At 45.7% G+C, this 25,625-nt stretch overlaps 2 protein-coding genes across 3 annotated transcripts; both read left to right on the top strand.

Annotated features, from left to right (window-relative positions):
* Window positions 1-1,573: 1,573 nt before the first annotated feature.
* On the top strand, window positions 1,574-10,926 carry LOC133919323 (uncharacterized). 2 transcript variants are annotated; one of them, XM_062363687.1, is made up of 5 exons: window positions 1,574-1,769; window positions 7,414-7,477; window positions 7,727-9,532; window positions 9,778-9,952; window positions 10,040-10,926. In XM_062363687.1, exons 2-5 carry the CDS (start codon window positions 7,433-7,435, stop codon window positions 10,687-10,689), a joined length of 2,676 nt encoding a protein of 891 aa, XP_062219671.1. In that variant the 5' UTR covers window positions 1,574-1,769; window positions 7,414-7,432; the 3' UTR covers window positions 10,690-10,926. The 2 variants fall into 2 exon arrangements, with proteins under 2 accessions (XP_062219671.1, XP_062219670.1); XM_062363686.1 differs by having other exon boundaries at window positions 10,037-10,926.
* Window positions 10,927-18,058: 7,132 nt separating this feature from the next.
* LOC133919322 (uncharacterized) lies at window positions 18,059-20,662 on the top strand. Its single transcript, XM_062363685.1, has 5 exons — window positions 18,059-18,207; window positions 18,882-18,927; window positions 19,194-19,279; window positions 19,402-19,460; window positions 19,679-20,662. The coding sequence occupies exons 1-5, from the start codon at window positions 18,091-18,093 to the stop codon at window positions 19,779-19,781; spliced, it is 411 nt and encodes a 136-aa protein (XP_062219669.1). The 5' UTR covers window positions 18,059-18,090; the 3' UTR covers window positions 19,782-20,662.
* Window positions 20,663-25,625: the final 4,963 nt, after the last annotated feature.

The following is a 25,625-nucleotide window of genomic DNA, read 5'->3' as shown; positions in this document are numbered from 1 at the left end:
CTTCCAGGATATTTGACGATTCAAAGAAGCAAATCAGAGGCATGTCTGGTTTTCTGTATTATTTTCCGTGCAGCCAGTGGGTGTTGTCACCCAGCGCTAGCACCGTTTCTCTGCCCTCGCTACCAAAACGCGAGCGATCATTTTTCTTTCTTATTCTTGCCCTTGTTGGTTGTGCGTAGTAGTTATACAGTGCCAAAATTCAGTGGGCACGCTAAAGTCTGTTTGGAAACAAATGGTGGCCATATCTCGCGAGTACGCCAAAATCTGATAACATTTATTTGGGTTGCAAATTAAACAGGCCCTCAGCATCATAGTGGTAGGTGTTGGGTACGGAATATAGATACAAGTGAGTATCTAATGGGTAATTTTATATTACTATTTAGTTTATTTATTTTCTCAATTTAATTAGGTGGAAGTGAATCTTTAGCCTATTTTTTTTTAGTTTGAGTTGACTCAATAAAAAAATATACAAAACTTACATCCATGTAGGGAAGCGTTAGAATTCTGAATATTAACTTAGCCCCACATTTGAGTCTAGGGATGAAAACGGAACGGTAAAATTCCGAACTGATCAATATCGTTTTTTTGATTTTTCCCGGTCGTTTTCGATTTCTCTGCAACTTATTAAAACCGGACCGATTCCGAACCGACGAATATGAAAACAAAATAAAAAACAATCTAGCCTGATTTCCAACCGTATTTTTAAAATACCATATTTCAACGAAATTTTTTGAGTAAACTCTGGATAATTTCTATTTTTTTAGACTCAGACTATTCTAATTTTTATATGCCTCGACTCCATACCAGGCAAGATGTTTTAAAATAAGAGATGACCAGTTGCACCCTAGTCATTTTATAATTTTTTATATAATATATGGGTTCTTTGTAATTTTTATGTTGTAGTATATTTTGTGATACTTATGGAATAGTTTTGCGTTGTTGTATCAATATATTAAATGGATTATAAATTATCTAGTATGAATATATTGTATCTTATATGGTTGAGTTAAGATTTATTTGAGTACTCAAATTAAGACTAGTGTCGTTGTATGTATGAGTTATGAGTTATATCATTGTATGGTCGAGTTAAGACTTAAATATATCTCGACAATTGTATGCACACTTCTCGTTTGAGTCGTGTTCTACGAGACGGTGTTTCTAATCTAAACTATCGGTTCTTGGCCGTAATCGATATGTTTCTATTTTGATGTTTTCATTTTTGAAGTTTCTGATATCTTCGATATCGTAATCGTTTCCGACATTATCGTTTCTGACATTATCGTTTCTGATTTCGATTCCAAGAATAAATATGAAAGTGAAAGTGATTTAGAATATTTTTTGATTATTTATGACCGTTTTCATCCTTATTTGAGCCGAATTTGGACCCTCCCCATGGGTTTTCCCCGGGAAGAAACTTTCCTTTGCGCTCCCTTTGGCCGGGAACTCCCCCATTCGGGCCATTCCGTGCTCGTCATCAACGGTCCACCACCAGTACCTGGCCCTTCGCGCGCGCACGGCGCACGTACGCAGTATGCACGCAGCCACGACGCGTCGGCATTCGGCAACGGCAAAACAAATGAAACGCACCGCGGTGGAAACAAAGAAGACAAGCGAAACAAACGGCTCGCAGAAGGCTTTGCCAAACAGTTCCGCTTCCCCGCACTCTGCTCCACTCCCTCCCGCGGCGTCGGCAGAGTCCGCTGCCCCCTCTCCCGGCCGCCGGCGAAGTCGCCGTGGGTTGCGAATGCTCGGCGTCCGCGTCGCTTGAGGTTAGCACCCGTCTCTTACATCCATAGACTCTCCCTCCTTGGCTCCCTCTCCCTCGCTCTCACGCCGCGACGTGCCGACGTTGCTTGGGATTTTCTTGCGCTCTGGCTGTGACTTCCGCGGGACATGTCGGTCCTGTTTGATGTAAAGATGCCAGCTCCCGATTCAGTTCGAGTTTTGCTCTGCAGAGTTCGCGCTATTTTTGGCTGCTGGGGATTTGATGCGCTCCACGGGCATTGGAGCCTGCTTTGCTTGGGTTGTTGAACTTGCAAATTTGGGGATAAGCTTTACCAATAAAATTACGCTTGAAAAAGAAAAGGGTTACAAGTAATGATTTCAGGCAAAGTTATGATTCAATGCTTGGTTATTGAAAAATAAAAGAGAGTTATGATTCGGTGAGTGGAATGCAATTACACATCGATTTGCATATTATTTCACCTTCTCGATATGTCGTGCTCCATAGACAGTAGTTCTGCAATTACTTGTAGGCTTCTTTTTAAAATAGTAGAATACAGTAAGAGTCAGCAATGAGCAAACCAAGACAAAGTTTATATTTCATGATGTATTTTAATCTGCAAAAACTGCAACATCGGGGAATTGTCTCGGTTTCAGGGCTCATTTGGAGACGTACATGCCTAAACGTCTCGTTATTCTCATTCTTGGCAGTGTATTTTATTCTTCGCAGATTGCATGTCCTCTACTTTATTACAGCATCCTTCTCTTTTCCTATCCTTACGCTGTCAAGATTCGAAGTGCTGACGAGATTTTCAGAGAAAATCTGGAGCTTTGGGACGGTGCTGGTGCAGAGATTTTCTTTATTTCGTTCACTTCCTAATTTTTTTCTCTGTTTTTATATTTTTAATTTTATTTTATTTTTAACAACTTTCCTTAAAAAGAATTGCGAAGGAAAAAGAGAGAGAATCCCGTCCTGAAAGGAATGATTTTTGAAATTCTTTTATGACGGAAATCGTGAAGAGAAACTGTTAAAGCACTAAAGAAAATAAAAATCCCTTCACGACGGGAATTTAGACCGTGAAGGAAAACACTCAGTATACTCTAAATCTTGGTAGTATTTTGGTTGTATATGGCGTTGTAGTTACTTTGTGTCTATTCATATCTCGTTGTCATATTTGTCTGATCTGAAGAAATGTTAAAAAAAATGAAATCCGTATTCTTGATGGGTATTTTTCAGGTTACTCTATCTGCCAAAAAAATTAGCCTTTCAGAGATTATTTCCCCCCTACAAGATTCCTTTTGGGAGTACGTAGGGTCTTGTTACTGTCATGTCCTCATGGGTCCATATCTTTGCAAGTAAGATTCGTTTGTTTGGGTTAGAGATTGTGAAAAATAATTTATAAATTGTAAGAAGTTAGATGGTAAAAATTGAAGTGTATAATTCGTAGAATTTGGTGAAACCCAGATTGATAGAGTGTTACAGTATAAAGACAAAATTGTTTCAAGTTAGATTGTAATAAGAACCTGTTTATTTAAACTTATAGATTATAGATCATAATCTACATTCTCTAGCTGAAAAAACAGGACCGTACTTGTGCTCATTTGATTCTGCAGACTTGCTTTTATTGTGTCCTTTTATCTACTAGACTGCTAAACTTGCACTTTTCCATATTGCCGAGTGCTGTTCTGTCCCCCTCGAATATTTTCATTCTCCGTGCCAAATTTCTTTTCGTGTAATATTGAACAAGAGCAGGCCATGAACTCTGCTATTCTCTTGCACCAATCTGGCCTACAAGTGCCTGCGAAGTTCAGCCTTAGGGACTGTTTATTTTTTATTATAATTTTAGGATCTTAGATTTTAATTCTCACAATCTAGAATCTAGATTATTAAAATCTAGATTGTGTAATCTAAAACAAACAGTATCCGATTATTAAAATCTCTTCCCCCTCCAGACTACCTCTCTCTCTCTTTTCTCTCCTCCCCATTTTTCCTATGGAAGGCCATCGCCAATCTCCCTGCTCCGGCCACAAGCCACCTCCCATCAACCATGGTGAGCACCACGCCAGTCACCTCCGTCAGGATGGTGTAGACCAGGTCGGTCCGGTCCCGGAATACGTCGAGGGAGATCCGCATGGCACAACAGCGGGCCACCCGGGAGCGGGAGCGGGTCCGAGAGGTCACGCTGGCGGCGGTGTCGTTGTGGACCTTCATGAGGTGGCGCATGATGGACCCCGACACGCTGAGCTCGGTGATGAACTACAGCGCCTCGGTGCCGAAGAAGTCAGTCAATAGGTGCGGGAGCGAGCAGCGGACGAGCTCGAACATGACGGTGCCAAAGCCGATATCCGCGGGGAGGTCGTCAAGTGCGGCTGCCGGGAGCACCGTGGTCGCGACGGAGGCTGGCAGAGAGGACATCACCGCGGCATCGGTGGCTGGATCGGAGAGGTCGGTGAGCGTGATGAGCGTGACCGCGACGGCGCCAAGCTGGGGCCCGCAGCTGTACGGCTCCTGCTTGTACCCCATTGGCATGCGCACGCATCGGGCCGGTGGGGAACTCAGGCGGCGGGAGCTTGGACGGGGAGCACGGGCTAGCGGGAGAAAAAAACATGAAAACGGTACGTTTGTAATGGTATTGATGGGTAAATATGAGCCATAATCTACAAGCCAGAATCTAGAATCACCTTCTTACTGGATTATGGGTTTTGGCACAATCTGTCTCTAGATTATTGTGGAATCTGGATTATAGAATCGGCCTATTTATTTTCGATTTTGATTTTAAAATTAGAATCCTAGAATCATAATAAAAAAACAAACAGCCCTTAAGCTATCTCCAGCAGATATTCTAAAAATTAATTCCCTATAACACTATTATAGCATTCTTTATTTTTTTCATCTCTAACAGCTACTCTATTTCCTACCTTTAATTACTCTTCTCCTTCCTTCAAACTCACATATCAATCTTTATAAACAGTGATAAAGAAGGAGGGAGAGTACCTTAAATTTGAGTACCTCTTTCCCCCTTATTCCTGTAACACTTGAAAACGGGAGTTGCTGATCAGAAAAAAAAAGGCAACAGTGATGCTGGCACAGTAAATTTAGGGCTCTACTGGAGCTGCCCTTAAGCATGTGGCTCTTGAAGTTTTCCTGAAAAGGAGCATTTTCCTACAGTGATATCATGAGACTTTTTTTATCCTATAAGTTTAAATCCTAACGGTGCCAAATGCTAAGAGCTAGTGAAATATTTTCAGCATACTTATCCAATCCTCTCAAGCATTAGTGCCTTGGTTCCGGCTAGCCACTATTCTGCCGAAGTTTCCTGTGGGTAGTATTTTTTTCTCCGTCAGGAGTACTGTAGTTAAGTTAGTTCACCTGGCTTCAGTTTATCCAGCTCACACCAGGTTCCTGGAGTCTCACTTAATCTATTGTCTATTTCTCAGGATTCCACATTCCAAATGAATGGTTTTAAGCTGGGTGTGGTACCTATTATCAGTAGGAACTGATCAGTTGCTTTAACCTAAGCACTGGAAGGTCTGTAGTGAAAGTATCGATGATGTTTTAAAAGAGAATGAATTAGGATACTTAGAAATTAATCTAAATTAAATTGATTTTAAAAACTTTACAAGATAAGTCTATCTCAATTTTTATCTAAATATGCTCTAAATTTATCTAGTGTGTCTACTCTACCGCTCAAAAGAGTTTTGCAACCTATAGTCAATTCTATCAAACTATTCTAGAAAGATAAATACGTCAAGGTAGATTGCAAGTATGTAAATGCGAAAATGTAAATAAATTAGAGAGAGCAAACTTGGCACAAGGGGTTTTTATCTGGTGGAATTGATGCCATAAACGCCACCCCTAGTCCACGTTAGAGCTCCACCAAGGATATGAGTCCGGACGGCACCCGGTCACAGCTCTTGAGCCACCAAGGCCTCAAACCAGATAAAACACCAAGCTACCAAGGCAAGGTCTCACCACTAGTATTTCTTCCGGTCGCTTGCTGCTATGATCACTTCGGAGCTTGATACACCAAGGCAAGGGTCTCCGTATCTTTGTACACGTATCTTGCCGCAGCTTCACACCAAGTCAGAGGATTAACAAGCTTGAGCAACTCCAGCTCAAGTTGCCGACGAGTCACTAAGACTCCAGGGCATTGGCGTACCACTTGGTACAAGCTAGGATCACTCCTTGATCCTTTCTTCAAGCTGCAGCATCTAGCTACAACTCACTCTAGGGTTATAAGCACTAAACACTCTCTAATCTTGTGTTTAATCGTCTTGGATGATCACTTTAAGTACTTTAGTGGCTTGGATATCTTCTTAAGTGTATATGGATTTCTCTGGACAACCACACCATTAAATAATTGAGTGAAGGGGTATTTATAGACTCAAACTCGTGCATTAGCTGTTAACCCAATGGCTCAGAAAAGCTGTTAACACCAGATGATTCGGTGAGAATAGTAGTACTAACACCGGATCATCCGGTGACATCTTCAGAAACAACCGTTGGACTTTCACTCAAAGCCTTTGTGAACACCGGATACTGTGGTGTATACTTCATCTTCATCACCAGACTATCCAGTGAGTTATCCTAAACCAGATCGTGTCACTTCTTCTCTATGCAAAACACTCTGGTGTAAACCTCCGGTGCACTTCCTCTTGACACCTGACCATCCGGTCAGTTTATCTTCATTCTTCGACATTTGGAATTGCCTCTACAAGAAATGCTCTGGTGAAGCCTCTGGCGCACTCACTTTCCATCACCGGACCTTCCAGTCTATTGTTCTCTAATCTTCAACACTTGCAACCTTCTTTGCAAGAATTGTTCTGGTGTATATCTTCCGCTGATCACTGGACCTTCCGGTGAATTCAACTTCTTCTATCTCGAGTCAAAATACTCGGATGTGCACCTTTTTCATCAACATTGGACTATCCGGTGGCTTCTTCAGTTCTGTTCTTCTTTGCAGATAAAGCTTCGATATTACACCTTACTGAGCACATGACTATCCGGTGAAGTCTTCAGTCTTGTCTTCTCTTTGTTAGAGATGTTTCGGTGAGTTCAACTTCTTCTGCACCAGACCATCCAATGAGTACATTTTTCCTAGGACTTCTCCAATTCAACTAAGCTTTGTCTTAACTACGATAGCTTCTTGATGTATTGCATCTATAAAATATACTAACATATATTCTTAATAAACATGTTAGTCCTAATAACTATATTGTTATTAATCACTAAAATCACAGTTATAGTTTAATAGGATTATTTTCGCTACACTATAGCAAGGCCTGTTATCGGTCAAGCCCATAAAGATCATATGTATATCACACTTGCAATTATTTCCAGTTATCGTCTCTTTGGGTGCTTCTTGAGTAAGTGCTATATTAATTGCTAAATTTTTGATGTTTGGTGGGGCTACTTGTGCGAAATAATAGTTGGAGCCATTGGGACTAAGACCTTGCAGGATTTCTGTTAAAAGTTTGTCATCATTCTGATTTATATGGGGTTAGATGACATTGTATTCAATGGATAGTGAATTATAATATTCCACCTTCTTTTGCTTTCAAATAATGACCAAATCGACAATATGTATAATTGTTTCTTGATTTATTTTTCCAAGACTAGTTTTTCCAGGTATAATTGTTTACTTTGTGTTATTTCTAACAAAATACCTTATTCAATGTTGCTGCTCTCAGGTTTCCAGTTCAAAGAGTCATGTCAGAATTGAAGAAATTTACCAATACTGTGGATGAAAAACTTGTGAGTGTCATATACAAAATTTATTTATGCACATTTTGCATGCACACATTATGCAGGTGAATATCATTTGATATGAAGAACTGTAGGGACCTTTCTGTTACGATGCTTTGTAAAAATAAAAAGAAAGCTTCTGAATGAGCTGTAGAAAAAAAAATACTAATTTAGTAAAATATATATATGCTTCTGATTGACCTGATACAATTGATACTTTTCTTGATTCTTGTTTGTTCTATTGTGGGTTGTCTACAGGCAGCCAATGACAGTTCTTCAAGCAGAAAATCAAATGCAACTTCATTGAAAATGTTATTAGCAAAAGAGATGGCTAAAGAAGTGGAGTTAAAAAGAAGACCTCCAAGTGTCATTGCCAGATTAATGGGTCTTGAGGAGGATCTATCTACTGAAGAACCAATTGTACACCATGCCAAATGCGACGACTTGAATAGAGACTTAAAAGAAACAAATAAGGCCTTACACGGGAAAGAGCATAATCAGTCCATAAGTTTGATGAGACAAGATCACCAATTACGTGATGAAACAGTTGAATCTAATGATGTTTATGAAGTATGTGAAGAACAATCAGGAACAAGCGATTTTCAGGATCGAACTTCAAAGAAAGGATGGTCTTCTGAGAACAAAAGTAAGGAATTATATATTGTGCAAGCGAAGTTCATGGAACCAAAACGCTTTGCCATGGGAGAGAAGCTCCTTCACACAAAGGAGTTACAAGAAGATGTTGAGGTTCCAAGTTCAACTAAAGATATATTTCTTGAATTGCCTGAAGAACCTAACTCCGCTTTCTCAAGACAGCTGAGTGGGCTTCACACAAACCGATCACCGCCTCAGACAAAACGCATTACAGTACTGAAACCAATTAGATCTGTTGAGATCACTGGCGTAAGGCAATCCGGAACAGAACGAGTAAATAAGCAAAATGGATTGAAGATGAGAAAGTTCCATCAGAATCCTAGTTCAAAGGAAGAAATATCCTCCCAGCCAAGTAGAATAGTACTTTTGAGGCCTACACCAGGGAAGCCTGGCATATCAAAGGCAAAGCTGACCCCCAGGGCAACTTCAATTCAGTTAATTAACCGGAATATTCTCAATGGATCATTAGATGATAACAGGACTACCATAGGATCTGCAGGACTAGTGCATGGTGACATGCAGCACTGGCAACATGGCCGCCCTCAAAGAGCTGACTCTTTATTATCTTCTGCATACTCAAATGGATATGTGGGGGATGAAAGCTCATTCAGTGATTCAGAAGTTGATCATAGCAGTGGTTCTGACATTGAAGAAGACGGTGGTACCCTCAGTGACTCCGAGGGAGGTAGTCCCCTATCGAAACATTCATGGAATTACATCAGAAGATATGAAGGTCCATGCTCAGGCTCATCTTTGAGCAAGATCTCCCACTTTCCCGAGTCATCAGTAATCAGGGAAGGCAAGAAACAGCTTTCAGAGCGATGGGCAATGGTGACCTGTGATGAGACCACTCAAGAGCAAGTGCAATCATCGAGGAGAACATGCACCTTAGCAGAGATACTCTCCATTAAAGCAACGAAGAAAGATGATGTCACCACTGGGATACTTTCTGTTTCTAGCAACCGGTCATGTGGCATGGAAAATGAACCGAATATACGATCAACATATGTAACTACTTCCAGAAAGAACGGTGAAAATGGTGAGAGATCTCCCAGGAAATTGCCAAGATCAAATTCTGTTCCAGTGATTTCATCCACGCTTGATAACATGGTGGCGAATGTACAAGCTTCAAATCCTGAGAGCCGCAAACTGAAGGTGGTTGTTGTGTCAAATAAGTCAAAGTCATTTTTCAAGGCAAGAGTTTCAGATTTTTTCTTGCCTAGAAGTAAAAGGCCAAGAAGGCAGAAATCCACTTATCATCCATCTGATTGCTTTGCTGAGAGGATTGAAGCTTGTGCTGTTCGTAGTCGACCGGATTACAATCATAATCTGGATGCCAACGAAAAAGAAGTGCATTGCCAGGACAAAACTGATAGTTTTGCCACGCAAATATCAACTAGCACGATAGAGGTAAGCATTTCTTCTCAAGTATCATGCAAGTCTAATCTGTTATATGCTTTTGTTCTAGCTGGTCAGTGATGTAATATATTTTGCTAGTGCTTCAGTTGTTGCACTTATTCCTGTAGTGTGTCAGTATGTGCCTTCGCGATTGAGTGTGTTTACTTATGATTACCTATTTACTCCTGAATAAGAATTATATTGTTGGCCTCCAGTTTTCTTGGCCTCAAAACAACTGATGAGAAATTGCATGACAGAGAACTGCTTCAATTGGTGTAACAATGGATTGTCCAAGTGGAAACCTGGATAAACTAGGAGTAAATAAAGGCCTAAATCGTGATCAACCCAGCCCTACCTCAGTTCTTGATGCACCCTCTGAAGATAGCAGTTGTAATGAACCTGAAACATATGGGAGAACTTTCAAGAATGCAAGTAAGTCTTGTTTTTCCGTGCCAAAGTTCTCCATTACTCAATCTGGTTATATCCTGATTGCTTCTGCTGACCTGTTCTTTGAAGCAGTATCAAGATCTTCAGCAATTGAGGCTGTCGCCTGTTCCTTATCATGGGATGATAGCACCTCAGAATCACAGTTACTTTGCACCCCAAGGCTGCCTTCTCTTTTTTCTGATGTAGATGATGATGAATCAGAATGCCATGTCCTCGTGCAAAATATAATGTCATCTGCTGGATTAGGCAGTGCACGATCAAGTATGGCTTTCACTGGTTGGCATTTACCCGATTACCCTCTTGACCCGGTGCTGCGCAACAAAGTACTGGAGTTGCGAGAGCAAAGTTCATACCGAAGGCTTCTTTTTGACAGTGTTAATGTTGCTCTACTTGAAATCGGTGAGAACGCCTTGCTAAGTGCATTCCCATGGAGTAAAAAACAGTTTAGAACATGGAGGGGCACCTCATCTCCTGATTTAGGGGTAGAAATCTGGAGTATTCTGAAGGACTGGATTTATGGGGCACGGATGTTTGTGGTGAGCAAGAGAGACAGTTCTGGAGTCATCTTGGATAGAATTGTGAAGCAGGCGGTTGAAGGAAGAGGCTGGGTGAAATTAATGATGTCGCAGGCGGTTGACATCACTGAACAGCTTGAAGGGGGAGTAATGGAGGAGCTGGTGGAAGAAACTGTGCTGGATTTCGCAACTTGCTTTCGGCAATGAGGCACCGTTTGTAACTGGTAAATTTTCTGGGAAACAGCTGGTTTGTGTATGCTCTTTGTTTTGGCAGCTGTTCCTTGAATCGTTGTATCCTCCTGCTTCTCTCGTTTATGTATGTCTTTCTGACTGGTTCTGCCTGGAGTATTCTGAAGTTTTGTAACATCCTCGTATATGAAATCATGTTAACTGTGCAGTTCGTCAGAAGTTTTTGAAGGAAAAATAAGCGAGCCAGGCTTCTCACTGTGGCATGTGCAGAGTTTGTCCACTAAAATCACAGGTCAAATCGTTTGCCACACAGTTCCCTGCACTAGACCTTAGTTCCTCTGGCAGAAACCAGATTGTTTGTTAGGCGCAGTATACCAAAACATTGCCAATCTTGTTAGGTACAGCGACGGAGCACCCTCAGATCGGCGGTGCTCTGATGAATCAACCCGGCAATGCCGCGCGCGATAGGCCGGGACTTGCCAGGGTCGTCAGCGCTGAGAAGTTGTGCTGGCTGCGTCCCCGTCTTTGACGAATGGAAAGGAAGTTCGCTGATAGTCTCGTGTGTCGGTGTAGCGGCGCCGCCCCCGGGAGCACTGGAACCGGTTCCTCTGAGCGCGTCAGTGACCACCCGCTACGTCAGAGGAACCCGTCCGGGAGCACTTGGGCCCCCCGCCCGTACATTGTCCGAACTCACTCCGGCCTTCCAAGTAATTTTTTGGACGGACAACACGAAACTCTGTTACTATAAGCAGGACAGACCATCCTGAAGCACCGAGAAAGAAGTGATCGACGTGCGACATTTTTTTAAGATGGAAGAATATAGATTGTGCCAGCCTCTGCATCGTGCAACATGCAGGTCTCCAAAGTAGTGCTAGCTCTTGCGTGCGTGCTTCTCATCTCGGGCGCCGAAATGAGCGCCGGCGCCGGCGTGGCTGTGCCGCGAGCTATTGCTAAAATAAAAATAAATTCGGACTTCTCTGGCCGCTGGGCGATGTACGTAATACATGGACTGCTACGCACTTGCGTGAGTGTTCGTGATGTCTGTGAGGTTGATAGGTGTCGCACTTGTTGGTAGCTGCGTGCATGATCTTTGGCCGCTTGCATTGTATACCGCTTATTCGATCAATGCATGGTCCTCTCTTGGACTCTTGCAGTTCTCCACCAAGGCCCTGCTGCTATTTTGGGTTTACCCTGTCAGCGGCACGCGCTGGAGAGTGGCGGAGGGGCGTCGACGCGGAGCACGCAAGTTCGCCTCACTCCGTCGCTCGACCAAGCGTTCCGTGGGCCGTGGCGTGGCGGCTTCGCATCGACATATTGAGACGGAAGCGACAATTATACATGACCCAGTATAGGTCGCCTAGGCCATGTATCACAACAATACGAGCTAGGCCAAGGCTTTTTTCTTCAGATAAGCACAGCACAGAAGGCCTTGTTTGACACCCCGGAAATGTTTTAACCCTAAGTAGGTTGGCGAATAGCGTCCTAGCTTCCGATATTTTTTAGATAACGGGAGAAACTTTCGGCCAAATCTGTATCATAAGCTGCATGCAACCTAGTACATTATCTATCTCTTCTACTTAAAAAGTGAGTACTTTTTCTTCCTCCCGCGTCAAAATTTCTTCCGCTCTTAACATTTTCGTCCGTAGATTTTTCTTCCACCCGTCCTTCTGTTGTGACCTCCCGCAACTCGCGCCTGGGCCCCTCTTCTCCCACATCATCACGCCTGTTAGAGTATATTTGTTAGTTAGAATTTGTAATTCTGGACTGCCATATGTATCGGAGAGGTTTATCTTCAAATTTCTATAGTCTATTTATACCACTTAAGAGGCTCAATGCAATGCATCTAATAATTTCACGCAATCTATTCTTCTCATATAGTATCATGAGTTTAGGTTCTAATCCTAGACCACAAACCACCGCTTCTGCCGTGCCGCCATCGGGAGATTGATCTCCACCATGAGCTGTGCAACCAGTACCTAGAGTTCACGCCGTTGATCATGTCGATCGGCCGTCCTAAAAAGTCTTCTTCTGATCTCTTCATCGAATTTTTCTCGATCACCATCGTTGATCGACGTTTCTCTTAATTTTTTGATCTACAATCGGCTCGCATCGTCTGCCGCCGTTCGTCATTTTCATGCACCTCTTCTCCGACCTCGGCACAACAACGGCTCCATGCTCCGTCCATCATCACGCACCTCTGGTCGGTCGACTCCACGCCTCCGCCGGTCTCCACGCCTCCGTCGATCTACACGTCGCGTCGCCTGGCGGGCTGGATCACTTCGTGTCAATCTGCCCAACACGCGCCAGACGTGTTGTCGCGGCACAGCGCCTGTTTCTTTCTCGCCACGTCGCGCTCCCGCCGGTCTCCACACGCGCTGGGATCCGTCGACTGACGCTCGTCCCCGTCCACGCGTTTGGACGTCGGCCGTCTCCACCCGCTGGCGCACACCCTCCGTCTCCATGCTCCTGTGCCCGTCGCGCTTCGTCCACGACTCCATGGTCTCCACGCATCCGGCTTCCCGCACGACGTCCGGTTGCTCCCGCACGTCTCTGTCCGCCGGGCGCCAACGTCTGGATCCCACGCCGCATCATCGCCCGTCCACGCGCTGGATCCGATCTGGTCGACACGCCACCACCGATCTGGCTGACGCCGCACCGCCTGTCTGCTCCCGCCATCACCATGCTGCCACACGCTTGATCCACACGTGCTGACCACGTCTCCGTCTCCGTGTGGTCGCAGTGTATCTCCACGCGCACAGGTCGGCCACAACTCCAGCCTCCCGTGACGGTCTCCACGCGTCCCGGCAGCACACCATAGACTCCACGCGTCCTCTCCCGCCTGGATCTGTCACGTCGGCTGCATCACGATGCATCGCCCATCCTCTCCACGCGTCCCCATGCCCATCCAGTGCGTTGCCATGCCGCACCGCCCACTGCTCGCTCCGTGCGCCACGCGTCTGGACTGGCCCTACATCTCCCACACGCGTCTCCATGCTGGCTGCATTGACCTCGCGCATGAGCCCGGCTACCTCCTCCGACCACGTCGCGCGCCTGCCCCCCGCGCGTCCTCGACCACGTCCGTGCATCCTCGACTACTTCGACCGTCACGTCTGCACCGACCACGTCGACCACAGGTCTAGCCATGTCGGTCCCGTCTCCACCCGTACAGCACGGCTGGGCGCGCGGTGATCCAGGGACACTTTCACACGTCGCTACCTCGCCACTCCGTCCGCATAGCGTTCCACGCTGGTTCGTCATCGCCACCATCACTCAGGATGCCTACGTCTCGACCGCCTCACATGTCATCGGTCTGATCAGCCGATCGCGTGGGGTTTATTCTGGCCAATCGGCAGCGGCTCCCATCTTCCTCGAGTATGCGTGCATCTCTTCCCAAGCATCGGGGCTACTGCTTCGTCGCCTTCGGGCCGTAGCGCTGCAGCCTGTGGCCGAGCCTCCACAGCACCGCCACACCTTCCCTGGCGCGGTCCGGCCGAGCAAAGGATCTCGACGTTGCCCTTCATCGCCGTCCGTGCGCCACAACGTTTCGGCCGACCGACGTCGCCTTTCTCGACGCGTCATCGCCTTATCCGTCGGCGCCCTTGGTCTTTGTCATGTTGTTCGGGTCTTCTTCGCCGGTTTCTTCGAGCACTGCTGCCACGCTATCTCGGACATCGGCGTCGCCGCTCTAGGCAGCTGGTTCTGCCTCCCTCTACCACCTTCGTCCAGCACAACCTCGTTGCCAAGTCGTTGCCTCCTCCTCAACCTCTTTGTCTACTCCGGGAACCGCGGGCTGCATCGGCACTCTCTTCCTCGCTGCTCTGCGCACCGTGACCTTTGATGCCTTCTCTACTGGTCCCTTAGACATTGATGTATGGTTGGGCTCCCTACCTTTGCGTACCCGGGCCTAGCAAACCCAGTGCACATCTTATCCTCGACGGTATTGACCTCCTCTTTTATGATCGCCTCGTCCGCGTCACCATCTTCTTCCCTCGGGCCTCCCTGTGTCCGTCACCATGGTGCCTCCTTGCACCTGTGGCTTCAAGTGCAGCTCCCTCGACCACGGCAACCCCGACTACGGCTACGTCGATCACAGCTACCTCAAGCACAACATCCTCGATCACAGCTACTCGCCTCGCTCTCGGCTATCTTGACATTGGCACAAAAGGCTACCATTTGCATGAGCTACTCGTCAGTCTCCACTCCAGTCGCAACACCTGCAACGCGGTGGCATTACGACTGCGGGGGGATGTCAGTCCGTCAGCTTACTACCTTCGGCTTCTTCTCCAGTCTGACCATCTGCGATGGTCCCGTTACGACTGTGGAGGAATGTTAGAGTATATTTGGTAGTTAGGATTTGTAATCCCGGACTGCCATATGTATCAGGGAGGCTTCTTATCCCTCAAGTTTCTGTACTCTATTTATACCACCCGAGAGGCTCAATGCAATACATCCAATAATTCCACGCAATCTATTCTTCTCACAACGCCCACCTGCAAGCACAACCACAACGCTCCCGAGCCGCCATGTTGCCCCTGGACCACTGCGTCGCCATGTTGCCCCCACACCACCGTGCTGTTGCCTTACCTCCTTCTGCCCTTGTTCCACTAACCCTCGATGGCCTGACTGCGACACCATCGCTCGTGGTGGTGGTCGTCGTGCTTGCCTTGGACGATGACGCGGCGGTGAGGCTCTTGCAGATTGCGGTGAACTTGGTGTCGACGGAGGTGTCAAACGGACCTGTGAGGTGAGCGCGGCCCTGGCGGAGGGAGGGGAAGTTGAGGCGCGCAATGTCACCACGGAGGCGGAAGGCCGCCTTGTTGTAAGCAAGCGCCGCATCCTCGGTAGAGTCGAAGGTGCCGAGCCACAGCCATGTCCGATTCCTGGGCAGGCAGAAGAGGTCATGGAGGAGGAGGGTGTGGCTGTGCTTGCGTCAGTGCAGTGATGCAGGTGCCAGCGCGATGGTGTGGGCGACGACGCAGATGAGGTCAAGGAGGATTGTCATGTGCGATGCCGAGGTCCTCTTCTACCACCAGGATCAGATGGGGAGAGCAGAATGTGACGCCTCCACTGATCGATTTCGTGACAGAGGGACGGGGATACCGAGGTCCTCTTCCACCGCCGGGATCAGAGGGGGAGAACGGAATGCGGCGCCTCCGCTGATCGGTTTCGGGACGCCGCAGCACCATCGCGCATGGACGCCGTCGAGATGCAACCGTTGTCGCTAGTGGACGCCGCCATCACTGAGCTAGATGTCCGCTCCTGGGCTGGCTTGACATGGGCGCTCCTGGGCTGGCCAGATGGGGAGGAATACGTCGAGATTCAAGACCTAAGTGCCATTTCCGTTGTCCTCATCACACCACCGGCTCCAAGCTTGCTATTGCCGTCACTACCGACCACATCAATCTACATGGCCCAAGCTCCGCCGCCGTTGTGGTGAGTTCCAGTCCTGATTCATCAGCTCTCATAATATCTAATTGTGTGCTACAATGCTTCCTGTGTGCTCCAACGGTTGGTCTTGATTTGTTTGACAGTTTGAGAATAAGCACTATTGTGCTCAAGAGGAGTTCAACGTATGAAATGCCGAAGACTGAAATCGTGCATAAGCTGCCAAGGTACATCAGTAGGTACTGTGCTTTTCTGGTACGTGCTTTTCCTACCTCTAAACCTAACCACTAAACCAGCAAACTCAGCTTTAGAGTCTGCAATAAGGAAACCATTATAGTCAAGCATATGAATTCTATGCTCATCATGAAGGTCTCCAAGAGCAGCAAGCGCCGCACTTTGCATAGCATCATAATCATATCTAAATGAGAAAAGCTCGTTGCATTGACTTCAACCATAGTTTCAGGATTTTATCTAGAAGGAATCCGAAACGACATTCATTAAATAAGGAAATTGGCGGAATAATGATCCTTGCATGACTATACATGTGTTATGTCACTTTTGTTTAACAAATTTTTGGCACCCGTTGCAACGCACGGGAAGATAACAAGTTCTTTTATAACATACATGAGTTGTAGTAGATCCAGACGATCTCCACCGTACATTGTACATGATCAAACGATCCACAGTTAAAGATTTTACCTATCCCCTACCCTCACTTTCCTTCCCTGCATTTTATGCTAATTTGGAAGGGGCAATTCCTTATTTGCCATAAAAAAATTCACTCTTCCCTCTATGCCATCAAAGAAAATAAAGTTCCTTCTTTCCATCGATTTTATATTTCTTTCCTTCCATGCCACTCTGGGAGCCTTCTGCGGTTCTTCCGTCTAACTGCACTGGCATCAGACTGTTCATCGGTATTGTTCATCGGTAAGGGGTCTTTTGATATTAAAAAATCAGTGGTCTTTTATTTCTCCAAAAATTCTAAATTTTTTTATGTGTTACATAATCTATGTACAACCTATTTTAATTAGATTAACCCAAAAGTTTGTGTAGAATTTAAACTAAAATCTCCAAAAAAGACTACTTTTATAATTTCTAACAATTGTTAGGGCCTTTCTAAAATTTAGTAATATTCTTATTATGTGATTTATTAATTTCTAAAATTATTTTCAACTCTAGGTTATATGGTGAAAAAGTGATTTCCTTTGTAATGCTCCATTTATATACATTGATATTGATAAAAATGCATATAAATGGAGCATTACAAAGGAACTCGGTTTTTTCTATATAACCTAGAGCTGAAAATAATTTTAAAAATTATTCCATCACATAAGAAGAATATTAGTGATTTTTTTCCAGATTTTTTGGATTTTATTTGAGGCTCTAACAATTATTAGCATTTATAAAAGTAGTTTTTTAAAGAATTTTAGTTTAAATTCTACATGGTATTTTTAGTGAATCCAATTAAAATAGGTTGCATATGTATTATGGAACACGTATAAATTTTTTTAGAATTTTTGGAAAAATAGAAAACACTGATTTGTTATATCAAAATTGTTATGAACAGTAACTATAAACAGTGCATTTAAACTGAAGAACTGTTGGAAGGCAAGGAACTTAGTTTTTTTTGATGGCATAAAAGGAAGAGGAAAATATTTTAATGGTAAATAAGGAATTTGCTCAATTTGACAATCTCACGCCCGCTTCTTACACTAGTTTGGAAACCTTACGCTCGCCAATCTCCCTAACGGCGCACTGGCACCTCGTCCCATGTGCTAGCGCCCGCCGTCAGCTGCCTGGCGCCTCTCCCTGATAGCGCACCTCGCCGTCTCGACGCCTCGCACCTCGCCACTTTGAATCGTTTGTACGCCTCGCCACCTTGAATCGTCTCAACGCCTCGCACCTCGCACCGATGCGCCAGATCCTGTTCGACCCCGTCATCGCGCATCCGCACCGTCTTCGCCTCGGCAGCGTCCACCGCCGCGCTGACGCTGGACCTGTTCCTCGCCTCCTCGGACCGGCTCCGAGGCCAGCATGTTCACTTGCACGCTGCGCCGCATCGGGCTCCTGGGGTTCGAGGTCGTGCCGGTGCTCGACCTCCGCGTCAACCCAACGGGCATTGACTGCACCATCGAGATGCTGTCATGCAGGGTATGTGACGCATGTGCGGTCTCGATTTTTTTTAAGATAAGGGAATGATTTTATTCCGGCCTCTACACAAGGCATGCACACAGCCATCCATTATTACAACTTATGAGCTGTAGGCTGCAAAAAGGGCCAACAAATAGCAAAACTAAAATGGAACTAAACACAAACATGAACATGATTAAAAGGCAACTTCAAGGTCCGAGCCTCCTAGTAAACATCCACCCATGCTTGGCGATAATCTCCATTATGGTAGTCTCTAGGATACAGCATGCCCACTTCATTTGGTGTCTTGCGTCCTCCTTTTGTAGTAAGGACCACTATCGGATCCAATACGTTCCCTGAAGATTACCTGTATGTAAGTATTTAGCTTTGATTTGTCAATTTTTTTTTTCATTCCTAGTTAGCCAAATGACCAAACATAAAGCACGTGCCCCAACCAAAATTTGGGATTTCAACTTTTGGTTCATTTTGCTTAACCAGTTACAAAAACATGTGAAATACTTTTTGGAGGTGTAATACCAAAAACAATCTGCACCACTCTCTAAATAAACTTGGCAAACTGACGATCGAAAAACAAGTGTTGAATGTGCGGTCTCGATGATCTGATGCGTCGTGGTTTCGTCTTTGAGATGCAAGTCTTCTCTGATGAGTGTTTTTCTATTCCCCTGCGGTTGCAGTTTGAGGGTTCAGAGTCAGTTGAGCAGCAGAATGAACTCTTTTCAGGTAACTTTCTTTGTGTCACCACCTATGGACTGTTTGGAAAACACGAATTTCATGGGAATTTTGTAGGAACTTTACATGAAACAATTCAATTTCTCACAGGGCCTTAGCTTATAGAAGAATGGTCAATAGTTCTACTATGAGAGTATCTGCAATTTGCAAACATCTCATGTCTCTCTGCAACAGCGCAATCAAATTGGTAGTTGTGCAGAATCTCTTAGGTGTTCTTGTACCATTAATGAAATTCTGAATTTACTGAATTGTGACAGCGTTTATGAGGAACCATATAACATGGGGCGACAATGGCGAGGGGCTGTGCTTAGACATCTATGTCAATTTGGAGGTCACTTTAGAGGTATGCATAATGCATTCAAATCAGCATCACATTATAGCATCTAGATGGACGAGTTCACCAGTGTTGTACTGTGAAATTTCCTCAAAGAATGAAAGAACACTAAAGCTATCTGTTTATTATAGGTCTACACCAAGCCATTCAGCTTGCTTCCATTGTCTGCGGTGGAGAAACCAGGCAACTTGTACGTAGGCCTTTATATTCTTGAGATTTCTTAAAGTTTACCAAAAACAAACTCTGCAAGAGATTTCTAAAACTAGCTCTCTGAAGGATCGCATCGAGACGCTTAGGCGCGTAGTACATCTCAAATTATGCTGGCTAATGTTTTACTTTGAGGCTGGATCGATGTACACTGTCACTGGTATCATTTTGGTTTAACATTTGCAGTGAATTTTTTGGCAGGCTGATGCAAGGCTTACTGGACAGACTTGTTCCAATGCTAGGGGAGCAGCTGCTGAGAGACTACCATTCCTGGGTTCAGCAGCAGCCTGAAGCTTCTTCATGAGTTAGAGGGAAACGACCATCCTATGGCTTGAGCACTTCGACGGTCAGATGGCGTCAAATTCAAAGCTCCGAGAAAGAGTTGTGGGGATCCATGTTGGGATGGTTCATGGGAAAATTGGTTGCTGATGTATACAATACAATTGATGAATGATTTAGCAATGTTCGAATATATGAGAATTTCTGAATTAGAATGCTTAATTTTCGGGGCATGAACTGATCATCCATTTGTGCTTGTGTTCAGTAACTCAAGAGATCAAATTGTATAAGTTCTGTTTGTTACCTTAAAAAAATTATAGAAGCACAGTAAAAGCAGAGATTCAAGTCACCAGCAAGAATAAAATTGAGTAAATTACAAATTCATTCTGCTCGCAGTCTGCTATGAGGCTGTAAAACTCTCTTCTTTTTAATATCCATATCTAGATTCCTACAGCTTAGTCATTCAGGCTATGTGTAAATGCATGAATGGAGCCATTATATTTTTTTCATCTTCATTCTTCCCTTCAAATCCTTTTCAGGAGCGCAAATTTGCCGCGGCAGGCCTTGATAACTGGCAGAAAGCTTGCTATGTGCCCACATCGTCGGACAGCATGGTCATCGCCTTCAGAATCTGGTTCAGAAAATTTTGTAAGAATCAGGTTGGTTGGGCAACCCCACAGGTCGATCAGCTGCCACCAAGGTTTGTTTTTTTTTTAAGCAAAGAGGAAGGTGCTCTGCCTATTCATTTAAGGAGGGATGATTCACAAAATAAACAACAAGCAGTTCGCCGGACAGCGCAGCCAGCTCGAAGTTGGCTAGCAGCAGAGACTAACAGGAAGGGCGGGAAGAAAAGAAAAAGAAAGCGTACAAGAGAAAGGCCGGCAACCTAAGGTTGAACGAGAAGGGAAAAAAACTATAGATCTCCTGATATTCGCCTGTCATCGTCATCCTCCAATTGTTGATATCCTCTTTTTCTTTGTACGCCACCTTCCTGTAATCCTCTTTGCATCCTTCAAATACACGTTGATTTCGTTCTTTCCATAAGTTTCACCACGCATAGAGGATTGCCCCAAGCATGGCATGTCGCTCGTTGCTCGGCCCCATCACCGCATTGTCATGCAACCAATCCGTGAGAGAGCCCTAAAATTCAGCCACCTCAACAGTACTAGCAAAATGGAACCATAGCATTACCTGTGAAGTGACCAGTTGGGCATAGGGGCAATGGAGAAGAAGATGATCCGCCATTTCCAGTTGTTGGTGACATAGGGCGCAAACAACTCCGTTATCCATACCTCTCAAATCCAAGTTGTCAGCTGTAAGCAGTTTGCCGTGCATGGCCATCTACGTGAAGAACCGCACCTTCGGTTCCGCGTTCGCCTTCCAGAAAAACATGTCATGGAAGGGTAGTGTTGTGCCATTGAATTGTAGCTCATACGAGGACCTCCTTGTGTAAGAATCGGTTGTAGTCCATCTCCAAGTGGTCGTATCCTGCTGGCCTAGCACCAAGACTACCCCTTATAGCAACATCCAAACCGCCACAAACTCTAGCAGTTGCAGCATGTTATCAATGTTTTTTATATTAGTGATCCACCGCGAATTGTTGAGCTCTTGAGCGACTGTTCGCAATTTGAACTTGGCGATGCTGAACAGATTGGGCGCAAGGCATGCCAAGCTCTGCCGTCCAAGCCACCGATCGGTCCAGAACCTGGCTTTGGTTCCATCTCCAATCATAATCTCCGTTGACGCCGCAAAGAGAGCCTCTTCAGTTTCATCTAGGTGTACAGGGAACCTTTTTCATGGCCTATATGAATTACACCAAGAAAACCAAAGCCATCGCAACCGAAGAGCTCTACAAAAATGCTCAAGGTCCAAAATGCCAGCCCCACCGAGGCTTTTCGGCCTACACGTGACCTCCCAGTTAACAAGGTTGCACCCTCTTTTCTCATTCTCTTTAGCACCTGTCCAGATGCCAGATGAACCACTTTCATATTTTGTCAATCGCCTTAATTAGCCATTTCGGTAATTTGAAAATAGTGGCGTGGTAGCACACAGTTGACGTCAGCACCGACTTCGTTAGCTCAATCCTTCCTGCCTTTGTTAGGTGCAGCCTTGCCAACCAGGAAGCCGTCCTGCCAACTTGTCAATAAGTGGTTGGTAGTCTATCTTCCGTACTTTTCACAAATGCAGTGGCAAGCCCAAATATTTGCATGGGAAACACTTAACATTCACCGGGAAATCATGTAGCATCTCCTCCAAATTGATGCCACTATACCTGACCGGATATAGCTCAGATTTATCCAAGTTTGTATGAAGACCGGACACCTCACCAAAAAACAAAAGGATCTCTTTTATTGCCTTCAGGTCCTGTGTCCTTGGATTTAGCATAGTAGCAACATCGTCTACATAGAGTGCATGCTCAACGACCCTTGAATTTTTATGCGCTGAAGAGATGATGTTCAGATGAGAAGCTAGGCTCAGGATTTTGTGAAGAGGTTCCATCGCAAGAGCAAAAAGCATTGGTGAGAGTAAGTCGCCCTGTTGGAGACCTCTTCTGTGCTGGATAGGTTTGCCTGGGGCGCCATTGAGCAGCACTCTTGATGAGCTAGTGCCCAGTGTTAAGCAGATCCACTCCCTCCATCTTGAGTCAAAACCAAACTGATGCAGGGTCTCAAGAAGATAAGGTCAGAGCATGAAATCAAAAGTCTTACTTATGTCCAGCTTGACGAAGAAGGCCGGCTTTCGTTTCCTATGCAGGTCTTGTAAAAGGCACTGCATGTAAAGGAAGCTGTCATGTATGCACCTCCCGCAGACAAAAGCACTCTGGCAATTTGAAACTAGGAGGTGCAAAAGTGGTCCCAGCCAGTTGGCTAAAATCCTGGAGAAAACTTTCGCAAAGCTGTGGATTAGGCTAATTGGTCTATAGTCTGCTACCAATTCTAGCTGATCTTTCTTTGGCTATAAAATTAAGTTGGCAGAGTTGAGCAAGTTGAGTCAGGATGCTCTGAGGCTAGTTATCTGCTCAATACCCTTGACAAGGTCAATTTTGATGATGTTCTAGCAGGAAGGATAAAAGTTCCCAGTGAAACCGTCTGAACCTGGCGCCTTCTTCCTCGGCAAGACCATCACAACCAACTTGATCTCATCCTCATTGATATCCTATTCAAGGACTGAAAGGTCCTGGGTTTGCAAGCCTATCTTACTCCAATCAAAGGTCTGCTCACGCCTGAACGAAGAACCAAGAACTGAGCTGAAATGTCTATGGATCTCCACCTCCTTTTCCTCTTGTGTGACTGCCACCCCACTACTTGTTTTCAAAAGATGAATGTGGTTTTTCCTCTTTCGCCCATTGGCACGCAAGTAAAACAATTTGGTGTTTGCATCCGAAGTTTTGATATGGTTCAGCCATGCACGTTGGCTTGCTTTGATCTTCTGGATGGCAACGAGCCCCAAAATTTTGCTTTTGATTCTTTCCCTGAACTCAATTTCCAAATTGGAAAGGCATCGGGTTTCCTGCGCGACCTCTGTTATGTACAGCGCCCATTTGGCAATCTCCAACTCCAGCTTTATATTGCCAATACAGGACCAGTTCCTTTTTTTCAAAGCCTTTGTTGTGCGCGAAAGTTTCATGTGAAAGGATCTCATGGCGTCAGCAATGAAGACCGGCTTGCTCCATGCATCAAGCACAACCTGGTGGAAGCCTGGCATGACCACCCAGAAAGCTTCGAACTTAAAACAATGTGGTTTCCTATAGCTTGAATTACCATGCATCACAAGAGGGGAATGATCCGACAGGGTGGATGCTGAACTTGTTAGGGTGGTCGTTGGGAATAGCAGATCCCAATCCAAAGGGCAGAACATCTTGTCAATCCGCGTCATGGTAGGATTGCTTTGGCCGTTTGTCCATGTATACTTGCGGCCTTGCAACTCTAACTCCTTCCAGCGTAACACATCAATAGTGGAACTAAACCTATTCATAAGCCCTCTATTCAGCCTTGCGTTGTTCTTGTCCACTGTCCTGTAAATTAGGTTGAAATCCCCAGCAATTAGCCATATTAAGCCAGCTACCCGCTTGACTTCCTTAAGCTCCTCCAAAAACCTCACTTTGTCTGCATCCCCTTGAGGACCATACACAGATGTTAGGCACCACTCAGTTCCATCATCCTTGTATCTAATAGTCACAATCAAAGTATACTCAGACTTGGTGGAGGAGATCAGATGCATGCTTGCATCATCCACTACAATCAGCACTCCACCTCTTATATCCTCCGCTACTGCATAGGAGTAGTTTGCGGTGAATCTCGCTCCCAAGGATTGCGCCACGATGTCATCATCAATGTGATCCAATTTTGTCTCCTACAGGCATACTACCGAAGCCCGAAAAACACAAACCATTTCATGGATTGCATCTCTTCTTATGCTCACATTGAGGCCGCGAACATTCCAGCATAGAAGCTTTATGTCACTGATAGTCATAGGCGGAGTTCAGCAACACAAACAGAAGCCAAGCCTCGCTAACTGCAGAAGCAGGCGGTACATAAATGTAACACAAACGACACAAACATGATGAGGGGCAGGCGACCCTGGCGCATGAGCAATCGGTGTGCTAAGGGCTGCTGACCACGCAACAAGGTCACCGTGGTCATGACACATCGGTGAACTCCAGGCCGAAACCAGCAGCAACACAGATCTCCTCTCCCATTGGAGAAACCGCGTAACCGTGTACAACCGAGCAACAGTTAGTAGCCTACTAACGAAGACCCCCAAACAACAGACACAAAACATGAAATGATACACAGAGCCCAATATGGTGAACTGCATTCTCCAATCTCACTTCTTGACCGGCCACCACACCTGCATCACTCCGGCATCTCAGTCCTCCTCTTGCTCCCTCCCTTTGGCAGCTTGTTCATATCTATGTCCATTGCCTTGATCAAGCTTTCAATTGCATTCAGTGCCACAACTGGCAGGGGGGCCTCGAACATCTTGATCAAACTTTCCTTGTCCTGGGCGTTGATGCTTTCACCCGGAGACAACACTCCCAGCTTCTTCGCAAGGACCTCAACAACTATCTCCTCAGCAGACTTGACCCCTCCAGTCCTCCTCTTGTCAGCGAGCCTGCCACTACGATGAATTGCATTCTCATTTGCTGGCCACGAGTCATTGCGCCTGGTCATCTTGGGCGTGGAAATGAGGCCTCTGTCTGTAGACACAACAATTTCAGAGATGAAACGGTCTATGTCAGTTGTCACCTCTGCTACCAGCACAGAGGTCCCATCCAGGTGGCCAAGCACAGCCACATCCGGAATCAGCATCACCCGGGTGACGGTTTCAAGTAGCTGTGGGATATTGCACGCCGTCACACCACACGCAAGAGAAGCTTCGATTGACATCGGATCATCCTCCAGGAGGGCCCATTGCGACAGCATAGGATCAACCGGCGCGCCTAGGAGCCCCTCTTGGACCACCGGGTCGCCCCAAGCGGAATGGCCGGAACCCAGGAACCACTGGTGAGTAGAGCACCCGGAGTTGGGATCCTAGCTTGCCGAGGGGGGGGGGGTGAAGTGGCATAATGCAGGCCCGTCTAGGTGAACCTCACGGTGCATCGCTGTGTCCTTGCCTGGAAAATGCAAGCGGCCAAAGACACGATGCGCCGCCCGTTCTATGGACATCCCACGTGCTCACCGCATCCTGGGGTCCGCAGACGGGCCGTCCCGCCCATGGCACCAACCGCCATCATGGTAGCCGTCGTGACCATGCCTGGAGGAGGAGTTGCTGCCCCGGTCAACACCCCACTAGAGGCGGCCAAACCAGCTACTTCGGCACCCCAACCGAGGGCGAACAACACCATCATCTTGCTGGCCACCACTGC

Source organism: Phragmites australis, chromosome 5, assembly GCF_958298935.1.
Source record: "Phragmites australis chromosome 5, lpPhrAust1.1, whole genome shotgun sequence".
Lineage (NCBI taxonomy): Eukaryota > Viridiplantae > Streptophyta > Magnoliopsida > Poales > Poaceae > Phragmites > Phragmites australis.
This window is presented reverse-complemented; position numbering and strand designations above follow the sequence as displayed.